The sequence below is a fragment of the Mustela lutreola genome, chromosome 15 (genome assembly GCF_030435805.1).
Source record: "Mustela lutreola isolate mMusLut2 chromosome 15, mMusLut2.pri, whole genome shotgun sequence".
NCBI classification, from domain to species: Eukaryota; Metazoa; Chordata; class Mammalia; order Carnivora; family Mustelidae; genus Mustela; species Mustela lutreola.
This window is the reverse complement of record NC_081304.1, coordinates 45,817,641-45,844,740: the sequence shown is the minus strand read 5'-3', so window position 1 is coordinate 45,844,740 and position 27,100 is coordinate 45,817,641. Positions and strand designations below refer to the sequence as shown.

The 27,100-nt window shown below is 48.3% G+C and overlaps 2 protein-coding genes across 11 annotated transcripts in view; one reads left to right on the top strand and one right to left on the bottom strand.

Moving 5' to 3' along the window:
• The window catches only part of SGSM2 (small G protein signaling modulator 2), a 36,256-nt gene extending 15,653 nt beyond the window's left edge, over positions 1 to 20,603 (bottom strand). Inside the window, exons 1-8 of one of the 10 annotated variants that reach the window (XM_059150405.1) lie at positions 16,483 to 16,553; positions 3,418 to 3,614; positions 2,725 to 2,912; positions 1,557 to 1,719; positions 1,110 to 1,274; positions 755 to 822; positions 511 to 656; positions 40 to 174 (exon numbers count right to left, since the gene is read on the bottom strand). In XM_059150405.1, coding sequence (XP_059006388.1) covers positions 40 to 174; positions 511 to 656; positions 755 to 822; positions 1,110 to 1,274; positions 1,557 to 1,651 — 609 coding nt within the window. In that variant the 5' untranslated portion in view covers positions 1,652 to 1,719; positions 2,725 to 2,912; positions 3,418 to 3,614; positions 16,483 to 16,553. Of the gene's footprint in view, positions 1 to 39; positions 175 to 510; positions 657 to 754; positions 823 to 1,109; positions 1,275 to 1,556; positions 1,750 to 2,724; positions 2,913 to 3,417; positions 3,615 to 16,482; positions 16,559 to 20,244 lie in introns of those variants that run through there. The other 9 variants (XR_009348296.1, XR_009348295.1, XM_059150401.1 and 6 more) reach the window with 9 other exon arrangements.
• Positions 20,604 to 21,498: 895 nt separating this feature from the next.
• TSR1 (TSR1 ribosome maturation factor) overlaps positions 21,499 to 27,100 on the top strand; it is a 12,476-nt gene continuing 6,874 nt past the window's right edge. Inside the window, exons 1-8 of the mRNA XM_059150407.1 lie at positions 21,499 to 21,652; positions 21,836 to 21,939; positions 22,278 to 22,497; positions 22,615 to 22,749; positions 23,115 to 23,539; positions 24,301 to 24,460; positions 25,132 to 25,286; positions 26,213 to 26,409. Of these exons, the coding sequence (XP_059006390.1) occupies positions 21,556 to 21,652; positions 21,836 to 21,939; positions 22,278 to 22,497; positions 22,615 to 22,749; positions 23,115 to 23,539; positions 24,301 to 24,460; positions 25,132 to 25,286; positions 26,213 to 26,409 (1,493 nt within the window). The 5' untranslated portion in view covers positions 21,499 to 21,555. The remainder of the gene's footprint in view (positions 21,653 to 21,835; positions 21,940 to 22,277; positions 22,498 to 22,614; positions 22,750 to 23,114; positions 23,540 to 24,300; positions 24,461 to 25,131; positions 25,287 to 26,212; positions 26,410 to 27,100) is intronic.

Sequence of the window (27,100 nt, the reverse complement as noted above, 5' to 3'; positions counted from 1 at the left end):
CTTTCTGAAGAGGGAGAAGAGGGCATTCAGTTTTCTTACCGGCTGCACCAGCACGTTGTTCTTGCCGTAGAGAAGCCGTGTCCTTGAATTCTGGTGCAGGGACTCCACATACTCACGAGCACAGGCAGCCAACCTGTCCTCTGCTGCGCTGCCACTCGAATGCCGCTTCCGGATCTAAACAGGAAGGCACAGCTCAGCCCGCAGCCCCAGGATATCTGCCTCAGACAACACAAGGCTTCCACACAGACCCTCTCTAGCTGACCCAGGGGTCCATTCTGTCCCGGGTCTGCTCTCGGCCACCCTCCAGCCACGAGCCACTGGTGTGCTCCTGGCGTTTACGTGAGTGCCAGCAGGGATAAAAGGCTCTCCTCTCCTGCGGTAGCCATGACCTTGATGCATCTCTAAGGTTCAGCCTATGTCTGCAAGGAACACGGAGGCCAAGCCGCCCTTTCCTACAGGGCCATGGGCATAGCCTGGATAAGTATAAGGGGTGGGGAGAGGGATACCTACTCCAAGGGCTGGGCGCTTTGCAGGGGAGTCCTGGCGATTAGGGGGACCCCGGATACGATGCCTCTGGACCAGCTCATCCGCGGACGGGTCAGTCCAGTAGTGATCAGCCGTCTTGAGCTTGGTGTACTCCAAGGCACAGGGTCCCACTGTGGAGACAGGGACAGTTAGCTCGGATGCGGCCCCTTCAGCACCTGCCCCTCAGTCCCCACCGGCCCAGCACAGGCTTCTCTGCTCTCAGGCTCACCTAGAAGAGAGGCCAAGATGGGGCCAAACACAGGATCTGATAGTAACGCCTCCTTCTCGTAGTACTTGCTGCCAGGGGGAGAGACAGACAGGGGGCTCATTCCAGGACAGTCAAGCCGACCAAGTATGGACATCCCCACAAAGACCCTTTCATGGGAGTCACTAATAAGAAATGAATCCACAAGGACTGAACTCTGTGGGGAGCACAGTGTGGTCTATGCTTTCCAGATGCGAGAGGGGAAGATGGGGCATGCCTAGACACTGCTAGGGACAATCATGCATGCTGAAGGATCGGGCTGAAGGACTGCTCGGGAGGTGGGCCCCGGGGGGGGCTGCCTGGGGGATGGGGCAGTCACCTGCAGTTCTCTACAAGGTACTGCATGACCCTATCCAGCACTTTCTCGATGAGTGCTGTGCGCACCCATATGTGCTTTAAAGCCTGCAGGCTGAGTGCTGGGGCCTTCCCGCCGCCGGCAGAGCCCTGTCTCCGCAGGGCATCCTGGTTGCCTGCTGAGGGTTTCCTGCAAAGAGATCGTAGGCTTCAGAAATGGAGGGTTTGGGGGGAAGCCCCAGACAGGCAGCACTAGGAGCAGAGTTTGGTGCCCCAAGAACCCAGAGGGGTAACGAAGATGAGGAGTTGACATGGGGGCTTGTGTCCAAAAGGAGCCAACCCCCACCCTGAGACTGGTCTCTCACCCCAGGGATCCTGCAAAAAATGAGCCCAGGAATCCAGCCTGGGAAGCAGCAAATGCCAAGTGCAAGGAGCAGAGGGGCGTGATGGGAGGAGCCAGCCCAGGGCTCACCTGCTCTCCACTTGTTGCTGTAGCTCCTGTACCTTGTGGCAAATTTCCCCAGCCACCGGGCACGTCTTCCCCACCTTGGTGAACAGGGCGGCCATCTTATCACTGCGCAGGAAGCCAGCAGCACGCCGTCTCAGCTGATGAAGGAGGCAAGCCTCCACTGCACCTGAGCCGCAGAGAAAACCAGCATCTGAGCCTGGGTGCAAGGGGGAAAGGGAGAGTGGAGTACGGAGTACGGGCAGGCCCTGACCCATGCTGGGATGAGGGAGAGGGGCAGGCCAGGACCATATGCCCTGACCTCCTTCCGAAATTCCCCTCCCTGTCTCTCCGTCCCTGCCCAGGGTGGACCTTCAGGGACTGACATGCCATAACATCACTCTCCCTGTCCCTTGCCTGGTATGTACATGCCTCATGCCTCCTGTGTGCAGCACTCCCCCAGGACTGTGAGGACCAAAGCTGCCAGTTCCAGTGGCTCCTCCCCCGCCCACAAGGTCAAGCATGGACAGTCCCGACAGGACAGGGGCTGCAGGGAGCACATAGCCTGGCAGCCCTCCTGGAAAGCATGGATGATGTGGTTGCTAAGGAACAGGGTTCTGTGAAGGAGGTGAAATATTGATGAGGCCGCAGCAGAGATCACACCCGACAATGGCTCCTGAATTATTGATGAGCCCTGCAGCCGAGAGCGAGAGATTTCTATTTCCCATGCTGGCAGGATTTCCCTTTACTCATTCATGTTTTTAGGGGCTAGTTTATTACCCCCATCTGGATCCTGCAGGAAGGAAAGAAGAACTTGGGGGGAAAGAGTGGAGAGTTGCCCCAGGCATGTGCAGAGTCTAAAAATATTAGTATGAATGGGGGGTGCTCACCCATTATGAGGAGGGAAAGGCCCAGAAAGAGGAAGGGAGTTGATCATAGTCATGCAGTGGCAGAGCCAGAACCACGACCCAGGATCCTAAACCCTGGCCCAGGCCCTTTCACTTCTTCCAGGTGTGTTGGGGGGCCCCATAGGTAGAAGAAAGAGGGGTCCCCTCATGTCACACAGGTGTTCTTTCTATACGGACTGACAACAGTGCTATGACGGAGGTGGGAGTCAGAACAGGGTCTGGAGCTTAGCACATGGCCACTCACCACCCCTGGGAAATGTGGGGGAAAACTCTGAGCCTGTTTTCACCTATGAAATGGGGCTACTTCTTAGGACTGGCATGAAACGTCACACAGGATGAACTGAGTAAAGTCCTTGCACGAGTCTGGCACACAGGAGGTACTCTGTCCTTGTCGGGTGCCTGAGTCCTCAACCCTTTTTAGCGAGATCCTGTTCCATGGTTAACCTCCAAGGACTGGGTTTTTGCAAGACTCTCCCTGGCAGGAAGAGGAGAGAGGGAATCACAGGCTGCCCAGAGGTAGGTGGAGATGCTGTTCTCTCAGGAAAAGGGGAATTAAGGTCCCATCAGCTTGACTGTGCCTAGGGTCATTAGAATATGAACCCTGGCCTTGGGAAATAACCACTGATCCCAGGTTCTCATCTGGTTTTTGTTCTCATTTTCAGTACTGACAGGCAGTCACTGCTGTCCTATGAGTTGTGTCTGACCTTCTCTTGTATTGAAGTCAAGAGGTTGGAAAGAGTCCTGGGGACCGACCTGTAGGTCGAACCCAGGGGAATAAGGCATGACCCTCCCTCTCCTAGGAGCTTCCTCTGGGGCTCTTCCCTGCTCAGGTCCCAGAGGACTTTATTTTACAAGGCACAGCCTTTCCCTCCCAGCATGTTCACACATGTGTGTGCACATGTGTATACAGATGGATATACCTACACATACCACGTGTGTATGGGGCATGTGGGAGAATCTCTCCTTAAGTGTCCACATACTCTACTCCATGGCTGTCCCCTTGGTCCCTGGAGGTCCTGTGTGGCCCTGTGCACAGGTGAGTGAGACCCGGTCTCTTGATCCTGGGGTTGCAGCACTGATAGGAAAGTGGTGACCATTTCCTGGGGTTGCACTCCCCGTTTCAGGGGCAGAGAAGCAGCACTGAACGTGACCAGAGTGGCAGCAGGTGGCACCAGTCCTAGAGGGAATCATGCGCCTCAGTAATGTGACTAACTGCTGGCATAATGAGTCATTAGCCTTCCCACCTTCCCCAGGAGACTGCAAATGCAGCGAGGATGGGGCGCTGAGACTGCAGGTAGTAGTGCTTCCACCCGCTGGGCCACACCCACACTCTCAGGAAGCCTCTGGGCACAGGTATTAGGGTTCTCCGGGGTGAGCAGAGGCAAATACTGCAAGTAGAGAATATCAAGAGAAACCCAGACATCATGCCCAGTACCCTCCTACTCATGGCATATCCCCTACGTTCCTTCTACGGAATGCAGGCAAGGTGCCAGGAAATGTCTGGGGAAGGAGAAATCCCTCGCAACTCTCTACCTTCCAAGCAACGTAAATGACCCTCTATGCCAGGTATTCTTTTTTTTTTTTTTTTTTAAGATTTATTTGTCAGAGAGAGAGAGAGCGAGCACAGGCAGACAGAGTGGCAGGCAGAGGCAGAGGGAAAGCAGGCTCCCTGCCGAGCAAGGAGCCCGATGTGGGACTCGATCCCAGGACGCTGGGATCATGACCTGAGCCAAAGGCAGCAGCCTAACCAACTGAGCCACCCAGGTGTCCCTATGCCAGGTATTCTTAACCCAGCCATGTGCTCCTTGGCCACTGACCAAACTGTACTTATCCTTCCCCATCCCCACAGGGCTGTCTGCCCACCCTCCACCGATGTCAGCACATACAATGAAAATTATTGCATGCAGCATGTAGGCACAATAGTAATAACAATAACACTAATGATAATTGAGAACTACTATCCTAAGAGGGTTTGTGGGTGAGCTTCTGTGCCTTCCAAAGACCCCCAAATATTGCCTACAAAATCACTGGTGTGCTCCAGCATGTTTATGTGAGTATTTTTCCAGATAAAGTATCCATGATTTTTAGCTTCTAAAAGGGGTACTTGACCCCCAAAAGCTTTAGAATCCCTGCTCTAATACTTTTGGGTTGAGCTGAACCACGGACAATTCCACGGGTCGAAACTCAGAGGTGCAAGTACAAAGACTCTCCCTGCCCCACAGTGTACAGTGAACACCACTCAGAACTTAGTTGCAGAACCAGCAGCAATGAGGTCCAATTCTCCTGCTGCCCTCGCTGCCCAGGAAGGGCCTCTCACAGACTATCAAACACCCTTTCCTGGGAGAAGCCATCTAGACACCCATGCTTTGCCTTTCCTGACTGAAGGCCCAGAGCACCAAGCAGAACTCCAGCACCTTATTCCACTTTCCGCCCCACACTGCCACCATGACCCCTCCCCAGGGTGGAAAGCTGTGGGAGGAGATGCCTATCATGGCTTAAGCACCTAGTCAGCCCAACCCATTCTCCTTCTAAGTGAAGGCTCGAGACCCCTAGGCTCCACTGGGTCCTTGTACTACCTATAGCCACTCTGGGTCAACCAGAAGAGGGATGAGACATCCCTGACATCATCTAGCTTATGTCATATGAGACAAATATATACTAAGTAACACAAATCAATACTATTTTTGGTCATTGGTTGGAGTAGAAAGGTTTGGGTGAATAAATCAAAACACACAAACAGACGTGGTTCCATAAGCACAACCCTCTCTCTCCTCACATTGGTCTTCCAGTAGAACTTTGGAGCCATGGTGCCAGCTGAGCCCACGGAACCCTCTCTGCTCTGTTATTCCATCCCACTGACAAACAGCCTCGGGGAACAACAAGAACTATAAGCCTTGCTGTGGACATCTCTCCCAAAAGGTCTGGCATCATCTTCGCAGGGAAAAGCTGGGAATTACAGGCCATGACTAGCCCTGGAACTTTCCCTCACCAGTCTCTGATGTTCCAATAATGCCTATTAAGTTATGGGGCTTAAATAATGCTAAATGGGATGAAGACCACAAGTGCTAAGAGACTCCTCTAGGACTCCCTCCCACAAATCCTTACACACTGATTTAACCATTCCAAGGAATCCAATTTAGAAGAGGAGACATTGGTATACAGAGATGGAAGGGACCCAGGAAGTAACTGAATCTTCTCAGACCTTGCCGTGTGGAGGGCTGACTTTCCCTTCCCTGCTCCTCTGCAGGCAGTGTGGCACTCTCTCTCAGTAGTGCAAATAACCTCGGACCTGGTAACCCCTCTTCTGAGAATCTAGTCTACAGATATCACTGCAAGATTACTTAGTTACAACAGCAAGAGACTGGAAACTATCCTCGTGTCCATCAACGGGAATGGGTTAAGTAAATATGGTATATTCATACAACGGATTATTCTACAGCTCTGAAAATGAGTGAGGGTGTTTTCTAGGAACTAACAGTGAAGTGTCCCCTAAAGCAAGAAGTATGACTGCATACTTTTTTGTTACAAAAAGTGTGTGTGTACGGGAAACAAAGAATATAATTTCTATTACTAGGATAAAAAATTCTGGAAGGATGCATAAGAAACAAAAAGTGGTAGCGGTTACCAATGTGCAAATGGGTAAGTGGAGGAAAAGTGGGTGAACGGAGCCAGGTAAAGGAGTAAACTTTAGGGGCGCCTGGGTGGCTCAGTGGGTTGAGCCGCTGCCTTCGGCTCAGGTCATGATCTCAGGGTCCTGGGATCGAGTCCCGCATCGGGCTCTCTGCTTGGCAGGGAGCCTGCTTCCCTCTCTCTCTCTCTGCCTGCCTCTCTGTCTACTTGTGATTTCTCTCTGTCAAATAAATAAATAAAATATTTTAAAAAAAAAAAAGGAGTAAACTTTACACTGTACACTTTTTGTACACTTTTGATTTTTGAACCAGGTAACATATTACCCAATCAGAATACTAATCATAATAATTAAACAGGTGACCATTCCAACCCAGATCCCATGATTCTATAATGAGATGATGCGAGATACTTTCTCTAGCCTGGAGGTGAACCAAAACTCACAAAACCCAAAAAGGCTGGGTCTGTCCATGGGCATCCAGTCCTTCACCAGGTCCCTCAGTAATCCCTCCCAACTGGCTTGGTTCCCCACCCTCCCAAGAGCACATGGGCTCTACTGAGCTTAGCCACAGACCAGAAAAACCATTCAGCAGGTAAGACAAGCTGAGGTAGCTCAAGGGGCCAGAAGAATGGCCTAAAACTATGGCTGCCCAGGACAGGCAGCAGTGGTTGAGAAGGATCCTCAATCAGCCCAGGGAACCTCAGCAACAACCCTGGCTCTCACATACATACCTATGTTTAAAACTGTGCTTAGTAGCCAAGGGGCCTGGTAATTGCGGGATCCACTGAATGTCCTTCAGAGAACCAGGCCAGTTGGTTGAGATGTAGGGACACTGCATCCAGAGCTAGCACAGTCTGACATGAAGGCTAAGCCCAAGGCTCTGAGCCACGAAGGGCTGGTAATGGAAAGAGCAGGTGTGGCAAGTAATTTCTGCTCCCCCACCTCTGCTGGCTGCCATCTGTGCAAAGGGGGCGTTTGGTTGTAGTCTCCATAGAGAACCCAAGTGAGGATGGTGCTGAGTGGAGCAGTCAGCCACAGGTGGCTGGTTTGGATCCTGGAGTTTTTGAGGACACGAGCAGAATTTTATTTTTAAAATTTTATTAGTAAAATTTTTAAAATATCTTATTTATTTGAGAGAGAGCGAGCACGCACATGAGCATGAGCAGGGGTTGGGGCAGACTCCCTGATGAGTAGGGAGCTGGACACGGGATTCGATCCCAGGATCCTGGGATCATGACCCAAGCTGAAGGTAGATACTTAACCAACTGAGCCACCCAGGTGCCCATTAAAAAGTATTTTATATATTTATTTAAAGATTTTATTTATTTTATTTGACACAGAGAGAGAGAGACCACAAGTAGGCAGAGAGGCATGCAGAGAGAAAGAGGGGGAAACAGGCTCTCCGCTAAGCAGAGAACCCAATGCAGGGCTCGATCCCAGGACCCTGAGATCATGACCTGAGCTGAAGGCAGAGGCTTAACTCATTGAGTTACCCAGGCACCTCTAAAAAATATTTTTAAAGTAAGCTCTATGATGCACATGGGGCTCAAACTCATGACCCCGAGATCAAGAGACGCACACTCCACTGAGACAGCCAGGTGCCCCTAGAGCAGAATATTTAAAAGCTGAATGGCAAAATAAATAAGTAAGTAAGTAAGTAAATAAATAAATAAATAATAAAAGCTGAATGGCTTGGATGGTGGAATCAAGACTGCCAAAAGAATAGCACCCTCCCTGGAGATAAAGGAACAGGTGGGATGGGCAGCCTTTTTTTAAGTAGGAACTTCCTCCAACTGCCAAGGGGAGAAATCAGTATTTTGAATGTAGCAGATGAAGTGGGAAGGGCAAAGGGGAGAGGGCAGGCATCATCTATCTCTCTCCTCCCCACTTCCCCGGCTGGCTATTTCCACCCATTGATCTGTAACAGTTACTTTCACCTGGAATGAGCATTTCTATGGTAACTAGAGTATACTTTCTCTCAGCCGGCACTAGTGACGCTGACTACTTCAGCTTTCCGGGGCACTCGGCCCTGTTCAGTGCCCTAAGACAAGAAAGCAACGCTCCCATTCAGGTTTTTGTGAGGAGAAAGCACGGCCCTGATAGTCCAGAACCCGGCAGGTGAGGAAAATGAAATTCCTACCACATATACCTATCTTCTTTGCCCTGATGGAGACGTAGGGCAGAATCTGCAAGTACAGCACTCACCGTGGCTTTGCAGGGAAGCAGGCCAGAGCTGGTCTCGCTCAGCTCAGCAAGGGATCCACTGTCTCCCAGAGTATCCCTGAATACCACAAGTCCACTGCTTGGTGACATGAACCAGCCATGTCTCCACAGGGGCCAACTGCAACTCAATGCCCCAACCTCAAGGCTCTCTCCTAGGTAGGCCACACGGGCAGACCCATCCCTGGGTAGCACTGGCTTTGGAGCAAGAGGGATAGGGATTCCTACTAGCTATTTGACTTTGTGCAAACCGCTAAATCTCTCTGAGCTTCAGCTGCAGTGAGGGAAGTGAACAGGTCCCATCTCAATAGGTTTTGAGTGACTACAAGCAACAGGCTATGCAGAGGTACAAAAGTCTCCTTTATTACTTCTCAAGTACCCTGAAGGTATCATTCACATTGGTGCCTTTCTTCCCCACACCTCAGGCCCAACCCCTGCCTTCTCTCCTGTCCCTATAGATGGTCTGGCTGTGCTGTTCTCTACAGTACTCTGTCTACCAACATACTGGGTTTCAGCCCCTTTCACCTCTCAAGGACATGATTCCAGCAAACATCACTTCCCTTCCCTGTATCTTTAATGTTTCCCTATTAAAGTAAGGTTCTCCCCATTTGCACATAAATATTCTGTAGCTTCTCCGACTCAAAAAAAAAAAAAAAAACAAACCCCAAAAACAAAAAACAAAACCCACCACCCTTGGTCCTATATCCCCATTCAGGTATTGAGCCATTTAGATGCTCCCCTTTATGAAAAATTTCTCAGGAGAGTTGTCGTTACTCATTATATCTCTTCCTCCTCCTTTTATTTATTTTAATCTTTTTAAGGATTTTATATATTTATTTGACAGAGACACAGCAAGAGAGGGAACATAAGCAGGAGGAGTGGGAGAAGGAGAAGCAGGTTCCCTGCATAGGGAGCCCAATGCAGGGCTTGACCCCAGAACCGTGGGATCAGCAGCAGAAGGCAGATCCTTAACCACTGAGCCACCCAGGCGACCCTTTTTTTTTTTTTTAACTTCATTATGGAAAATACCAAATATATACCAAGTAAAAAGAATGACAGAATGAACACCATGTACCTATCATCTAATCCAAGCAATGGTCAAGTCATGACCCATCTTGTTTCAGCTATACCATCTCTAACCACTTTTTCACTTATCCCCAGATCATCCTGAAGTAAATTTTAGATATCATATATTTTTATCTATGACTATTTCAATACATATCTGTAAAAGACTCTTTTTAAAAGATGTATATAATAGGGGTGCCTGGGTGGCTCAGTTGGTTGGGCGACTGCCTTCGGCTCAGGTCATGATCCTGGAATCCCAGGATCGAGTCCTGTATCGGTCTGCCTGCTAGGCAGAGTCTGCTTCTCCCTCTGACCTTTCCCCATCTCATGCTCTCTCTCTCTCATTCTCTCTCTCTCAAATAAATAAAATCTTTTAAAAAAAAAAAAAGATGTATATAATAACTTGAGTGCACCTACAAAATTAGTAAAACTTTTTTCCTTTTTAAAAAAAAATATTGCAAACCATATATATGATAAGGGATTAGTTTCATTTTTATTTTATTTTATTTTTTTAAGATTTTATTTATTTATTCGACAGAGATCACAAGTAGGCAGAGAGGCAGGCAGAGAGAGAGGAGGAAGCAGGTTCCCCGCTGAGCAGAAAGCCTGACTCGGGGCTCGATCCCAGGACCCTGAGATCATGACCTGAGCCAAAGGCAGAGGCTTTAACCCACCGAGCCATCCAGGCGCCTCTAGTTTCCTTTTATTTTTTTTTATTTATTAATTTTTTTTCCCCTCTCTGCTCAGCAGGGAGTCTGCTTCCCTCTCTCTCTCTCTGCCTGCCTCTCTGTCTACTTGTGATTTCTCTCTGTCAAATAAATAAATAAAATCTTTAAAAAAAAAAATCTATTTATTTATTTGACAGAGAGAGACATAGTGAGAGAGGGAACACAAGCAAGAGTGGGAGAGGGAGAGAAGAGGCAGGATTCCCAGCAAGCGGCGAGCCTGAAGTGGGGCTAGATCCCAGGACCCTGGGATCACAACCCGAGCAGAAGGTAGACACTTAATGACTGATCCACCCAGGCGCCCCTCACTTTCTGTTTTTAATTCCAATGTAATTAATGTGCAGTGTTACATTAGTTTCAGATGTACACCCTAACAATTCAATAGTTCCATTAGTAAGTGCTCATCACCACGGTTAGTGTGATCTTAATCCCCTTCACCTATTTCATCCATCCCCCTACCCTGTAGGATCATTTTGAGGAACAAAGTAGAAAGTTGCTGGTGGTGGTGGTGGTGATGATGATAAGAGCAACATTTATTGAGCACCTAATGCATACCTGGCTCCACGCTGTGTGTTTTACCTGTGTCACTCTGTTAGTGCTCCCATCAGCCTCCTGGGGTGGGTTCAGAGCTGCTGAGTAACTGGCCATGGTCACCCTTGTGTCTGGGCTACAGACCACCAGCACCACAGGCCCTCAGCCTCATCCCAAGGCAGGGGAGAGAAGTCCCTTCCCCAGGGGGCATTCCTTCTTTCTTGATTTTTTGCAAATAGAAGGCAGAAGCCAGATACCCTGAGAGTGAGCTGTTCATTCAGTCTGGGTGGGAAGAAGAGAAAAGGAATCCCTTTCACAGACTAAAAACAGCCTGGAGTCTGAATATCAGCGTGTGCTGAAATAACTCTGGCTGTGGCATCTCAGGTAAGAGGCAATCCCGCCGCAGCACCTGCTTCTCTCCCAGCTTGTTAGAGTCACCATTCCCCAGAGGAGTTCACCACAGCCTGCTGACCTTCCAGGCTAATGAAAGCTGCTTAGCAACGCGGAGCGGGGAGCCGGTTGTTAATAATGCCCTGGTGCCGCTCCAGGCTCCACAGACTCCACCTCATCTCCCATTAGGCTCATCTTCAGCCTGAAGCAGCAATCCTCACACTAAGATCTGTGCAGGGAGATCTGGGACTCTGGTCACAGAGTGGCAAGCCTGAGCTGGGCCTAGGCCCTGCCCCCAAGGCCTTCTTTTTTTTTTTTTTTTTAAGCATTTTACATATTTATTTTTTTGACAGAGGGAGAGAGAGCATGTGAGCCCGTGCATAAGCAGGGGGAGCAGCAGAGGGAGAGAAGGAGGCTCTCTGCTGAGCAGGGAGCCCCAATATGAAGGCTTGATCCCAGGACCCTGGGATCACGATCTGAGCTGAAGGCAGATGCCCAAAGACTGAGCCACCAGGGCACCCCTCACCCCAAATGCCTTCTATGCTGAGTCTGAGAACCTGCTGTGCCAGGCCAGCAAAAACCTGTTCTACCCAGCAAAGGTTAAAATCCAAAGTCAGTGGCCAATCAGAACAGAGTACACAGAAATACTGTGGAGGCAGCCACACCCAGCCGGGAGCCTGAAGAAGGGCAGGTTCAGGTTCAGAGAAATGGTAGCTTCTCCATTGCTTCTCCATTGCAACATTCCATGCTCAAGTGTTGATGCCTGAATTCCCTCAGATCCCTGACGGGGACAGTAAACATGTCCTCTTTAAGCATGTATATTATTATTACAAATGCAGAGTTCAAAAGCGAAATCTGGGACAGTTTGGTGTTTAACCCTAACCCTGAGGTGCCCCAAAGCAAAAGCTAAAAGCACCCGGGGCACCTGGCTAGCTCAAGAGGAGGAGACTCTTGATCTTGGGGTTGTGCGTTTGAGCCCTACATGGGGTACTTATCAAATAAAACTTAAAAGAGGTTGAAAGCCCCTTGCCCTTGGGGGGAGGAGGTGGCAGGAGACATCAGCTTACACCTGGGGATTTAAGAAACCACAGAGAAATCAAGGTGCAAGAGGACCTGGGTGGCTCAGTGGGTTAGGCCTCTGCCTTTGGTTCAGGTCATGATCTCAGGGTCCTGGGATCGAGCCCCACATCAGGTTCTCTGCTCAGCAGGGAGCCTGCTTCCCCCCTCCCTCTGCCTGCCTTGTGATCTCTCTTTCTCTGTCAAATAAATAAATGAAATCTTTAAAAAAAGAAAAAAAAAGAAATCAAGGTGCATTAATTCGATTCAATAGTATGTCTTTATATTAAACGTTTCAAGGACCAGATTATGAAATGAAATGCAAACTTGACAAGCCTTCTTAAGATAAAAAAGTGATATCAGAGAACCCTTTCCTACAGTGATAGCTTTGGGCTTACTCCCCAAGACCCAGCCTCTGCCTGCAGGAGGGAGAAGCCCTCCCCACTGCTAGCCATAGCTTGCCAGCAAAGCTTCCTCACAAGGTTTCTACCTACAGGGCCTGACCAGCTTCTGGACAAACAGGTTTAGGAACAACCACACTTCTCCTCCTCCTGTAATAGGAACAGTGGTCTGGCACAACTCCCCTAGGTTTGCCCAGGGTCAGGGCTCAACTCCGGGATTCTTCAGTTCCATTTCCAAGGCTTTCCGGGAAGATTCTGTTTCCAGTTCAAATATCTCTACTCTAAGGAAGCTGAGAGCAGCTCATCTTGCCCAGGCCCTGCTCTCCTCTGCCAAGAGCAGAGGGGCCCAGGGCCCCAATTCTCTAGGGAATGTGGCCACTCCATGGTTAACACAACCTGCACAGCCTTTGCTCTGTTCGGATCTCTTAGTATCCTCTCCACACTCTGATTCCTTCCAGAACAAAGCTGAATTCTGGATGTGGTTGGGACAATAGCAGGAGCAAGTATAAGACTGGATCTACTTCAGACCAGAAATACATTTCTGAGCATTTGTCCAGCGGTGAAGAAGACTGGCATATCAAGTCTTCAAAAAGCCAGAGGGGGCACTTGGGTGGCTCAGTTGTTAAGTGTCTGCCTTGGGCTCCGGATATGATCCCCAGGGTCCCAGGATCAAGCCCTGCATAGGGCTCCCTGCTAGGTGGGAAGCCTGCTTCTCCCTCTCCCACTCCCCCTGCTTGTGTTCTCTCTGTGTCTCTCTCTGTTAAATAAATAAATAAAATCTTTAAAAAAAAAAATATGGGAACTATGGGGTGTCTTTGTGACTCAGTCCTTTAAGTGTCCAACTCTTATTTATTTATTTATTTATTTATTTGACAGAGAGAGAGAGATCACAAGTAGATGGAGAGGCAGGCAGAGAGAGAGAGAAAGAGAGAAGCAGGCTCCCTGCTGAGCAGAGAGCCCGATGTGGGACTCAATCCCAGGACCCTGAGACCATGACCTGAGCCGAAGGCAGCAGCTTAACCCACTGAGCCACCCAGGCACCCAAGCATCCAACTCTTTTTTTTTTTTTTTTTAAGATTTTATTTATTTATTTGACAGACAGAGATCACAAGTAGGCAGAGAGAGAGAGAGAGAGAGAGAGAGGAGGAAGCAAGCTCCCTGCTGAGCAGAGAGCCCAATGTGGGTGGGGCTCGATCCCAGGACCCCGGGATCATGACCTGAGCCGAAGGAGGATGCTTTAACCCACTGAGCCACTCAAGCGTCCAACTCTTGATCATGAGTTCAAGCCCTGCGTTGCGCTCCATGCTGGGCATGATGCCTACTTAAAACAAATACACAATGGGAATCAGTCATCAATCTTTAAAAATTAGGAAATTTCATATAAAAACCCAGGTTTCTTGCTTCTCTTAAAATAAAACAAAGGCCATGGAAAGCCTGGGCTGGCATTCTTGCAGCAGCTGAATGGGGGCAAGCAATATTCAGTTTACCCTAATCCCCAACACCACTGCCTGCAGTCTCAGACCTGGATAGCTTCTTGTGCGGACCTTTTTTTTTTTTTTTTTTTTTTTTTTTTAGATTTTATTTACTTATTTGACAGACAGAGATCACAATTAGGCAGAGGCAGGCAGAGAAGAGTGGGGGAAGCAGGCTCCCCACTGAGCAGAGAGCCCGATGTAGGGCTCGATCTCAGGACCCTGGGATCATGACCTGAGCCGAAGGCAGAGGCTTTAACCCACTGAGCCACCCAGGCGCCCTATGTGGGCCATTGTCTGATTTTGGACATTTAAGTTCGCACTGGCAGACGGAAGGCACCTCCTGAGATCCAGTAGAACCTTGGAGACTTGTGTCTATTTCAGAGACCCCTGTTCTGTTTCAGCATCTAAACCTGGCTGAAAGTAGAAGCATTCCTTTTGAGAGTACTATCTCTGCCTGTTAGAACCCTGGGCTTCTAGGCAGGAGACAAAAGTGAAAGCTCCGCTGCTTCCTGGGGGCCCTGTACTGATCAGAGGGAGAGCTGACAGTTGCTGCTCATCCTAACTGGCCTGAATGTGGGATACCCACAACTCTTCTCCCTGGCTCTCTTTCCCCTAGTCCCCCTTGGCCACCCACATGTGGCGCCCATGCACAAGCTGTTTGCGCTATTTTATTCTGTTGTCTGTATTTGTTGTATGTGGTCTGGATAAGGAATTAAGTCATGAATAATTGGCCACCTGCAAAGCCCTTCTGGTGAAAATGATAGAAAGTGGCTGATGTCAGGGGCACACAACACAGGTGGAAAGGAGTAGAATTCAAATATTATTCAAAGCCACTTACTGCAAGACTACCATGCTTCTCCCCTAAAATAGGTTTTGTCTGAGAAAAGGTGAGAATAGATTGCTCCTCATAAACCTGGGAATCATAACGTCATCTCGAAGAACTGGGAAACTTACCCAAAGGGAAGATGGTGGGAACTCAAATCCTCCAAACCCAGTTTCAGCCTCAACATCCAAAAAGAGAAGGAAAGACAAACATTTCCTGAGCTCTTACCATGCTAGAAACACTCACATGCATCGTCTCATCCCTCATAAAAATTCCTTGATATAGGAATCATCATCCTGTTTTTAGGGGAGTCAGCTAAGAGCGACAGAAGTTAAGAAACTTGTCCAAGATGACATAATTAAGCAGAGCACCAGGATTCACGTGATTCCTCAGTCTATCATTCAGGCTCTGCTCACAGGCCATCTCTTCCCAGCTGCTCTCCCTCACCTCTCTGCCTTATTTTTCTTCATACCTTTATTACAGGATATATTTATGTGTGCATTTGGTTGTCTCTCTCCCCACAAAATGTAAGCCCTTGGGGGCAGAGACTCTGTCAACCTCGTTACTGTTGTTTCCCCATCCGGAGAACAGGATCTGGCTCCTGGCAAACCCTCAGATTTGTTGCTAGACTGATGGTGGGCAGCTCTATCTGCCTCACCACAGTACTGTCAAACAGTGTTCCTTCCCTTACTTGCTCCTTCCATTCCTTCCTCTCAGAAATATACAACCTCCCTTCCACAAATCCCAAATACCAATCTCAGAGGCCAACGAAAACAACACAGAGATGGCAAGCTGTCCCCTCAGAAAGAGAGCTGAAAGGAAGCCTGAATTCCTGGAAATCCAAGAAAACTCTAGTGTATGTAGAAAGGCTTGCCCTGCAAAGGCAGGAGTCTTCACAGCGAGGGATGGTTCATTACGGACTTTTCCCCTTGTGAGGCAGGAGGGCTTCTGGCTTTCCCTCCTATCGTAGCTCATGTTGTTGTGCACCCAATCCAGTGCTTGGAGAGCTGGGATGCCAGAGCAACACAGGTGTGGTCAATTAGAATGTAGATGTGCACAGAAAGCAACCCAAAACACAAACCCTTCCTGTAAAGTTAAAGTAAAAATAAACCAGAGCTGGAGCGCCTGGGTGGCTCAGTGGGTTAAGCCTCTGCCTTCAGCTCAGGTCATGATCTTAGGGTCCTGGGATTGAGCCCAACATGGGGGAGGGGGCATCTCTGCTCAGCAAAGAGCCTGCTTCCCCACCCTCTCTCTGACTAATTGTGATCCCTCTGCCAAATAAATAAATAAAATCTTAAAAACAAACAAACAAACCATAGCAGTGGTTCCCAAACCAGAATTTTCTAGGTCAATGGCCTTCAAGGTGTGGTCCGTGGACCAACAGCATCAGAACCCTCTGTCAGAAATGCAGATTCTCAGGCCCAGCCCAGACCTACCAGAATCAGAAATTCCAGGGTTGGGACTCAGGAATCTGTGTTTTAACAAGCTCTTTGGGTGACTCTGATGCACACAAAAAAATCAAAGGAACTAGATATATGTAGATCCTTGGGCCCTAGAGATCCTGATTCAGTAGGTCGGGGACCAGGCCCAGGGAGATCTCAAATGCTTCAGAGTTTGATTCTAACTTGCAGCCCTATCTGAAAACTACTAAACCTGAGGACTGTTCTTTCCTTGGCTTGGAACAGTGTCTGCAGTTCTCAATCCACTTCCCATCAGCCCCCAGTCACTCACCACACAGAGCAATGATGTGGCTGCTGTCCTCATGCACAAACTTCCTGGTGACAGCCTCCTCCATGATTTGCTTCACCTGTGGACAAATGGGCAGCATCTTATTTATTTTTCCAATCCAAGACCTGTGAGCAAGTAAATAGCTCGGCCCTGCTCTCCTGGTTTGGGTTCGGATACTTGCAGGGTGGAGAATAAGTAGTGATGGAAGAGGTGTGGAAGCAAAGTGTCTTCCTGAAAAGGCAACCAGGAAGAGAGGTCATAAGTCCACCAAGCAATCAGTGCAGATGTGCAGTTCAGGAGGAAGTGTCCCACTGTGGAGGACAGGATGATGTTTGCTCATCTGTACTTCGCTGGCGAAGGGCTTCTGGGCAGACACACTTTCCTTTCGGGACAAGCTAGCTCACTACAGGATGTAAATAAGCAACCTGCCCCTCATTTACTTCCTCTGCTCCAAGGTTAGGGGGAGGTTCATCCAGGCCTCAGAGACATTCTCCACATGCTTGCAAGCCCAGCCTTCTTTCTGTCTCAATAAAACCCTGATGTTTTGGTTCCTACCTGGATATAAAAGCTTCCAGTTACCTTCTAAGATGAGCAGTCACATCTTTCTTTAAGAACGCACTTAAAAAAAAACCATATACACATACAGCCTTTTTATTGATGGATAGTAAAACTACAGAAAAAAGTATGTATCGTGATTATATAGCTTGATGAATTTTTACAAGCTGAACACACCTGTCAAACCAATATACAGATGCAGAAACAGAACATGTGACCAGCACCCCCAAGCACCCACCAATGTCATACTTCCTTCCAGTCACTACCATCAAGGATATCTGCTTATCCTGACTTCTTACATCATAGAGCCCTTTTGTAAGTTTTTTTATACTTTTTATAGATGAAATCAGTGTGTAGTGTTTTGTGACTGGGTTTCTTCTGCTCTCTGGTATGACTGTAAGATGTGTTCATGTTGTATGTATGTATGTTGTATGCATTCATTCTCTGTTGTGTTACCACAATTACACTGCAATTGACTGACATGTGGGTAGTTTTAAATTTGGGGCTAACATGAACAGCGCTGCCATGAACATTACAGATACATCTGTTATTGAACATAGGTGCTCATTTCTTTGGATTTATATTTCTAGACAAGGCATTTGATACCTATATTCTACTTTGCTAGATTTTGCTAAACAGTTCTCCAAAGTAGTTATACAAATTTACACTCCCATCAGCAATGTATGAGGTTTTAGTTGCTCCCAACACTTAAGTCAAGCACTTTTGATGTCCTGGTGGAACCTGCCAAAAGACAGCTACTAATATAGGAGATTAGAGGGATGGATTACCTCAATCCCAGTATAAAATCTTACAGACCAAGTAAGCTCTGGGCAGTGTGTGTCTTTGCCATTCTTTGGACAAGGCATGCAGTGTTCGATGCTGCCTTCATTCCCAAGGTCCTCACCTAGGACTGTATAGTTTGGAGAATGGAAAAGCTTCTAAAGCCTGGGGAGGAGGGAGGAAGGACCTGGAAGCTTCTCTCTACTGGAAACTGCTAATGATTAGCAGTGAGGTAGAGGGAAATCAGATTGATCCTGCACTCTAAACTGCTAAAAGTTTCCTAGATTTCTTCCCAAGGAGCGTTTGTATTAAACAGAGCATTAAGTCACAGCTCAAACAACCTGCAGGCATCTGAAACAGGAGGGAAGGGCAGATTTTGGGGTTTGAAGAACTTACAGATTACTCAAGAATTACACCAGAGGTTTTGTGTTGAGAGACCAGCCTTGCCTAAAATTTTCCCCCAATGTTTCTACTCACAGAGGAGGAAAGGATATGTTTCCCTCTAAATCAGCTGCTGAAGGCAGAAAGGAACTAAGAATTGAGAGAAGGTTAAACTTTGTCAGGTAATACACATAGCTGTGACATATTTTGGATTTTTCTCATATTTGTTTAGGGATCATTCTTGGAGTAGTACAAAGAGCCTTCTAGGGGCTCCTGGGTGGCTCAATGGGTTAAAGCCTCTGCCTTCAGCTCAGGTCATGATCCCAGGGTCCTGGGATCAGAGCCCCACATCGGGCTCTCTGCTCATCAGGGAGCCTGCTTCCTCCTCTCTCTGACTGCCTACTTGTAATCTCTGTCTGTCAAATAAATAAATAAAATCTTAAAAAAAAAAAAAAAGAGCCTTCTAAGTATTGAAAAAAGAATCACGGTCTTCTCAGAAATCTTTCCTAAACACTGATCAACTCTAAATTTGGATCACACCAACAATCCTAGCACATATGTCCATAGTTTGGGCAAGGTTAGCTTTTTGTTCTTGTTTATATTGTTCACATGAGTCTCTGTCACTAGATTGCTTGTTTCCTTAGGATAACCTGAGAACTGGGATTTCCCTTTTCCTTAGGGAGACCAGGGCTGGGGTTTGAATGCTGATCTGATAATACTCCTGGCCTAAAATACTTTCTTGGCCACTCCACAGGAAAGTCATGAGGGAGCTTCTCACACAGAGCTCGAAAAGGTGATGGTTTCAACTATTCTTCTTCAAACAAGAGACAGGGGAACAAATAAATGTTAGGGCACAGTGGACAGGCCATAGTTAATGCAGGAGAACCATCCAGAGCCTTCCAGAAGTTTGAGAACCCAGAGTCTTCTCTAATCCTGAAACTCTAGGAAAGAGTAAAGGAGCCAATATGGTAAACTTTTAGATATGAAGTACACATCCTTCTTTCAGACATGAAGAAATTAAAACTCAAAAAGGTTAGGTAACTTATTCAATCACACAGAGCTAGGTTCAGAGTATTCCAAGGTTATGAATGCCCACCATCTTGCAGTCTCCAAGATATTTACCAAATACTCATTGAAGGCCTATTGTGTGCCAGGTCCTGGACACAGAACAGGACAAAACAGATGGGTTTCCTGCCCTCATGGAGATTGCACCTCTGGTAGAAGACAGCCACAAAGGTAGGTGGGGAGTTCATGGTTCCAGAGGCCTAATCCATTCTAATTCACGCTGCAGGTTTGAGCTCTCCAGCTCTCATACTCGGTGAGTCATTCATATGGCTACCCCCCCACACACACACCAACACAATGAAATTGAAATGGGCTTTAGGGCAGCGCCAACGTAAAAGACAGTAGTAGAGGGGAGGACTCCCTTCTTCCTGACATTTGGTGTCGGGGTGGGGAGTCCTCAAGCGGGCATAAAATCTGAGCCATAAAAACCATTCTCAACCCGCCCCCGCCCCCCGTGGTCTCTGGGTAGGGAGGTGGGCGTGGAGTGAGAAGCAGTGAGGTGTGGGACGAACCCTCCCGAAGCCGCGACTCACTTCCCAGAGGGATCCCTGAATTGGGTTTGGGCAAACCGGAGCTAAGCCCCCAAACCACCCGCTTAGCGTTCTGCCGGGGCTCCGCGGGGCCCCGCCCCCTCTCCAGGCGGCACCGGCAATGAATGGTCAGTACCACCTCTCCAAGAAATCGCCGCCGCCCCTCCTCCGACCTTGGTCTCCCAGGGCTGTTGCCGTCACAGGGCGGGGAACTGCGGGATAGCGGAGCAAACAAGCGCCGGAGCGCCGCCCTGGCCCCTCGGACCGAGGGGTGCTGTCCCCATATCCGGGAGAAAGGCGGGAGCCGCAGCCAGTCCAGGACCCCGCCCCCGCCGGGCACCAGGCCGTGAGCGCTCGCGCCCGGGAGGGAGAAGCGAGAACCTTCTCGAGGCCCCCCAGTCCCGGGCCCGCGGGCAGGGACGCGAGCCCCAAGGGGTCCTTGCCCCGACTTTACCTCCTTTTTCACGTTCCACAGCAGTTTCTCTTTGACTGCGTCCTCCGCGCTGCCCATGGTGCGGCGGGTGGCGGGGAGGCGACGCCAAGCTGCCCCCCCAAGCCCCCCGCGCGCCCTCGTCGCCTCCGCGCCTCTGTGCTCAGCGCCCCACGCGCTAGGCGGAGCCCCCGCCTGCCGCGCTTCCAGCCCGCCGCCGCCGCCGCAGCCACTGCCCGGTGCTGGGCTCCGCAGCCATCTTCAAACCCCGCACAGACGTCAGGAGGCTGGCCCGGCCCCTTCCCACAGCCGGGGGCGGGGGGTGCGCTCTGCAACCAGGAGTGGGGGGGTCGGGGCGGGGGGGAGGCCGCGCGCGCCTGGGGGTGGCGGGCCCCCGGGCGCGCGCCTCGCGTGCCGCTGTCATGGCAACGCGCTGGCACCCGCCCCGAAGGTGCGAACTCGCATTGTGAGCGCCTGCAGCCAGTTCCGCGCAGCCCTTCGCTGAGTGGTTGGCGTGTCCCGGACCCCATGGCTGCGGGAAAGTTGCTCACATCGGAGCTGGCCTTAACCCAGCTAGACGCGCTTGGATTTCTACTCCCTCGTCTTCCCGACGGGGAGGACCGGGGTCCCTCGCGCCTCGAGTACGGCTACGGGGAAGCCAGCGTTATTCTCCTGGCTGAAAGGCCAGAGCTCCCTCTTTCCTCTAAATCCCCCGGAGGGCTCGAGTGTCAAGGCCAGCTCTCCCTCTCTGTCCCGTCCTTCCTGAAGCTGTGTGAAAGGTGGGGACGCAGATTGGAATAACTGAGATCAGCGGGAACTTGTACGGAACCCGTGAAGGTGAGAGAAGTGCCTGCCACGCTATTTGCCTTGTAGCCTTGAGTCCCCGAAGAGAAAGAAAGGGTGGCTCAAAATTATAACACCTGATGTTGCTGCTTCTGCAAACTGAGGAGCTACGTGCAAAAATCTAGGTGAGAGAAGGGTCTTAGCCCTCTTTCGCACGAATGGAGAAACTTCAACAGCTTCCTAAGTGATACAACTTGATAACGCAAAAAATGAAAATACATGTAGCAAAAAATCCCTCCAGGACCTAGAGCCCCAACCTCGAATCTACATGCGATTTTTCAAGGTTCCCAGCCGCAAACCGCGGTCCGGGAAAAGTTAACTCGGCGGTTTTGCACTAACGCGAGCGTCTGACACTCCGAGCCTGGTTGGGAAAACTCTCGCGAGAGGAAATGGTGAGCCCCGCCCCGCCACGGGGATGACTGCCCTGAGGGGGACCGGAAGCGCTTGGTCCGGCCCGGAACTAGTGCTGACTGGGTACATGTGAGTGGCGGCATGGCGGCTCACCGTTCTGGGCCGCTGAAGCAGCAGAATAAAGCTCATAAGGGCGGGCGCCATCGGGGTCGGGGATCCGCGCAGCGGGACGGCAAGGGTGAGAAGATAGGGTTGGAGGAAGAAGGGCTGTTTAGTCTATATTAACTGCTTTGCTTTATGTCCAGATTGAGCTCCTACGTGTGGCCTGGACCCCGCGCCGAGGCCCTAAAGTTGGCGGAGAGGGTCCTCTTTTTTGACCCTCTGGTACCTTGCACAAGATCACTTACTGATCTTATTCTAGGTCGTCTAGCGCTGAAAACCCTAAGCAAGAAGGTGAGGAAAGAGCTCAGCAGAGTGGACCAGAGGCATCGCGCGAGCCAACTCCGAAAGCAGAAGAAGGAGGCGGTGAGAGGAGCAAGGATTGGGGAGTGGTGTGACTTCACAAGCGTTCTAGGCGGATAATGCCTCGAACTAAAAAATATGACCCTTGGAGGGGGCTGGGGATATCACGTGTCAGGCGTGCAGATCTATGCGCACGCTAAGGCATTCTTTGCCTTGGTCCGAGTTCCGGCCCACTCTCCAGGCATACGTGCTTTTTTACAAGGAAAATGCGGTGGCTGGGAGTGGGGAGTCTGGGGTGAGGAAGGGGCATCCATACTGTGGGAAAGGCGGGGGTATAGCTCAGTGGTAGAGCATTTGACTGCATACTGTGGGAAAGGCAATACATCGATTCATTCTATTAGGTTCTGGCAGAGAAGAGACAGCTGGGCTGCAAGGATGGTCCTCCTCATCAGGTACTGGTGGTGCCCCTGCATGACAGGATTTCCCTGCCAGAGGCCTTTCGGTTGCTTCAGGATAAGGACACCGGAACAGTACACTTGAATGAATGGGGAAGCACCCATAGCTTTATGCTGTTATGCCCCCGCTTGAAACATCGGTGGTTTTTCACATCTGCAAGGCCAGGTTAGAGCATACAACTGTATCTTCTCTTGTTTTGTTTTGAGTAGTGGTAATATTCTTAATAGTATAATGTACTGGTGTCAAACAGTGCTTCCCACCAACTTTGTTTTATATGTCCAGGAGATCTGCACACTGTTTTAGACATGGCCAAAGTCGCGGATACCATCCTTTTCCTCCTTGATCCACTAGAAGGCTGGGACAGCACTGGGGATTACTGCCTTTCCTGCCTCTTTGCTCAGGGCCTTCCCACGTATGGTAAGTGAGGTGGTAGTATTAGAGGCAAAGGAGGGAAGTGAATTGGCATTTCTTAGGCACCTATAATTTGCCAGGCATTATGTCCAATATGATATAATAGTATAGCTGGTGGGTTGTATTTGCCTGATGGTGGGTTGTACATGTATGGCCTAAATTTGGTCCATCCCTTAGAAATTATCTATCAGGTTCCCTTTTTGTTTCTGGACTGCCTTTTGTTTGACTATAAAAACTTTTTAGGGTAGTTGAGTGTTGGGTTTCTGAGTGATCTCTGGGCTCACAACTGAACTGTTTGTGAATTACGGGGGTGGGGTGATTTACATGTAGTAAAACAACAGGTAACAAAGCTCTTTCTCTCTTGTTCACAGCACTAGCTGTCCAGGGTGTTTCTGGCCTCCCACCAAGGAAACAAATAGATGGCAGAAGGAAGCTAACTAAAACAGTAGAGAAGCGTTTTCCTGATGACAAACTTCTCCTGTTAGACACTCAACAGGAGGCAGATATGCTGCTCCGGCAGTTGGCTAACCAAAAGCAACGGCATCTTGCCTTTCGAGATAGACGGGCATACCTGTTTGCTCATGCTGCTGACTTTGTGCCGAGTGAAGAAAATAACTTGGTGGGCACTTTGAAAATCTCAGGCTATGTTCGTGGGCAGGCTCTGAATGTAAATAGCTTGTTGCATATCATTGGACAGGGTGATTTCCAGATGAAACAGATAGATGCCCCTCTGGACCCTTTCCCTTTAAATCCTAGAGTGATCAAATCCCAAAAGGACCCAAGCATGGCAATGGAGGTAAGACTGATGTTCTTAAAGATTTTATATTGTAGATTCATGTGTAACCTGGTATAGGATGTGAACTAATGTCAGAGAACTATACTGATCTCTGGAGGTGACTGCTAGTATGAAATAAGGCAGTTGTCAACTATGAACATGTTAACATATCACGTATTTATCTAGCACTTATAATAGGTGCCTTGCACAGCATTTGGCTTTGAGTTTATACAAGACATACAAGATGTGGTCTTTCTCCTTGGGCTGCTTAATTGGATAGAAAAGAAAGGCAAACAACTGTGAAATAAGGATTGAAAAAGTGTGGTTAAGCTATAGACCTGCTGTGGAAGTTGAGAAAGTAGACTAGCAAGCTTCATAGAAGAAATCAGACTTGAGCCAGGTGTTGAGAGGGATGAATGGGATTTGTGAGTTGAACAGAGATGAAACAGTATCGAAGAATATAGAAACAACATGAACCTAGGCACAGTGACAGATCAGAGGGTTTCTTTGAACTCTGAAGAATCAGCTTGAAGGGGGTAAGGCATGTAATAAATAGATAGGAGTGAGACCAAATTGTGAAAGGCCTCAAAAGCAAGGAGAATAGACCTAAAATGCTAGGAAATTGAATGTTTGAAACATTGGACAAATTTTGGCTTTCTCTTTCAGTCTGTTTCATTTTTTTACTTGAGAACTATATTATTTTTGGATCTTTCTGGTTACTATGTTAGATTTGGTAGGTTTTTGGGTAATGTCTGATTGGAGTCAACTATTTTCATTTTTAGATTTGCACTCCAGATGCTGTAGCTGATATGGAGGAAGACCTTAAGGTCCTAATGAAGGCAGACCCTGATAAACAAGAGTCTTTGCAAACAGAGGTTATCCCAGATCCAATGGAGGGGGAGCAGACCTGGCCCACAGAGGAGGAGCTGAATGAGGCAAATGGTTGGTATTGGCAAACTTGTTTGTAATTCATCTTGCTTGGAATTGCGGATTTTCTCTAGCTGCTCACAGTTAGGGTAGAGCGGGATGAGGATTTATTTGGAGGTCAGTTTTTCTCTTTTTAGCTCTAAAGGCTGTATGTTTGCACCAAGCAAACATTGGACACAGCGTTGCTCTGTTTTTCAAAATTACTTGTATTACTGTTTTTCTTTTCTTTTCTTTTCTTTTTTTTTTTCAAGAGAGGGAACACAGGCAGGGGGAGTGGGGGAGGGAGAAGCAGGCTTCCCGCCGAGCAGAGCCCGATATGGGGCTCAATCCCAGGACCCCAGGACCATGGCCTGAGCTGAAGGCAGGTGCTTAACGACTGAGCCACCCAGGCGACCCTTGTATTATTGTTTCTTAGCAAACAGATAAACAACTTTAATTTGTTGCAGTTATTTAGCTGTGTAGTATTGCTAGTTCTCTCTCTCTCTTTTCTTTTTTACTTTTTTTTTTTTTTTTTTTAAGTATTGCTAGTTCTGAGTCAGCCAAATTAAATTTGGAAGTAGTCTGTTCTATTCATAGAGTCTGTTGGAATTTCTGGTGTCGGTAGCAATATCTAGTATCTTGCTTAGGTGAGAATACCCTAGTAGCAGAAAGGAGGCGTATAATTTAGCTTATTTGGGCTTTTACAGACTTCTTGAAGAAAAGTCCCAGGTTGGTAAAGAAAGTTCCCAAAGGGACATCCAGTTACCAAGCTGAATGGATTTTGGATGAGGATGGTGAAAGTGGTGGGGAAGATGAATCTGATGATATGGAACATGAGGATTTTATTGAAGAGGAATCTCAGGTAAAGAAATGGACCCTCGGGCCACTCACTTCTGTGTAGGGTCCCATATGCAAGGCAAAGTGCAGTCCTGACCTTGGGAGGTGTGTGTGTGTGATTAGTTCCTAGGAATGACTTGTAACTGCCAGAAATGAAAATTTATTTTTTAATCTCTGTTAGAATTGATGTTGGTTTGGACTGGGTGTCTAGTAAAAATTATTTTACTTCTTTCTTTCTTTCTTTCTTTCTTTATTTCTTTATTTCTTTTTTAGATTTTTACATATTTGGGGTGCCTGGATGGTTCACTGAGTTAAGCCTCTGCCTTCTGCTCAGGTCATGATCTCAGGGTCCTGGGATTGAGCCCCCGAATGGGCTCTCCGCTCAGCAGGGAGCCTGCTTCCCCCTCCGCCTGCCTCTCTGCCTACTTTTGATCTCTCTCTGTCAAATAAATAACTTAAATCTGTTTTAAAAAAAGAAAAGAGGGGCACCTGGGTGGCTCAGAGGGTTAAGCCTCTGCCTTCGGCTCAGGTCATGGTCCCAGGGTCCTGGGATCGAGCCCCGCATCGGGCTCTCTGCTCATTGGGGAGCCTGCTTCCCTTCCTCTCTCTCTGACTGCCTCTCTGCCTACTTGTGATCTCTGTCTGTCAAATAAATAAATAAAATCTTTAAAAAAAAAAATAAAAAAAAAATAAAAAAAAAAAAAATAAAAAAAGAAAAGATTTTATATAATTATTAGAGCATGAGTGGGGTGAGGGGCAGAGGGAGAAGCAGACTGTACACTAAGCAGGGAGCCCAATGAGGAGCTCCATGTGGGGCCTTCAGGATCACAACCTGAGCTGAAGGCAGGCACTTAACTGACTGAGCCACCCAGGTGCCCCCAAGTTATTTTATTTCTAGTTCAGTGCCTGTAATGTAGAGACAAGTATGAAACTGTAATCTTTATTCTACAGGATGAGGGCAGTGAAAAGGAAGAGGAGGAGGAATATGAAACTATGACTGTGGGAGAGTCTGTGCGTGATGATCTATATGATGAGAATGTGAATGATGAGGCTGAGGAAAAAATGTTGGAGAAATATAAACAAGAAAGACTGCAAGAGATGTTTCCAGATGAAGTAGATACTCCCCGTGATGTGGCTGCAAGAATTCGGTTAGTCAAGAAGTCTAAAATCAGTATGTTTTTATTTGAAATTTATGTGGCTCAGAAAACTATGTCATTGTGATGCAAAAGAAAAAAAACACATTGTCCCTGCTCCTGAAGGGTGAGAGTAAGATGCACATACAAGAAACAGTAATATATAATCAAGTTCTAGACTGTGTGGTACAGACTAACAATGTTACAGTACTTTAATGAAAGAGAAATACTAAGGTGAATCAGCAAATGCTTCTCTGTAGGAGCTAAGACTAAAAGTATAAAATATCTGCAGATGTGGGGGAGTTTGGGCAGGCATAAAAGCATTGATCATTGTCTGTTCTGGAGGTGAGTGACTAAACCCAGAGAGTTTATAGTGGGTGTTAGGGAGGTAAGACTTTTATCATCTGTTTGCCAGATGAAAGAGCTGCTCCCTAAAGGAGCCACTGAAATGACTTTGTCAGTGAGGAACTGGGGCTTGGGTCTGATATATTTGTTAGAAGCTATTTTTTGTTTTGTTCTCTTTATAAAGATTTTATTTATTTTTTATTTTTTTATTTTTTTAAAAGATTTTATTTATTTGACAGAGATCACAAGTAGGCAAAGAGAGAGAGAGGAGGAAGCAGGCTTCCCACTAAGCAGAGAGCCCAATGCGGGGCTTAATCCCAGGACCCTGGGATCAGGACCTGAGCCCAAGGCAGAGACTTCC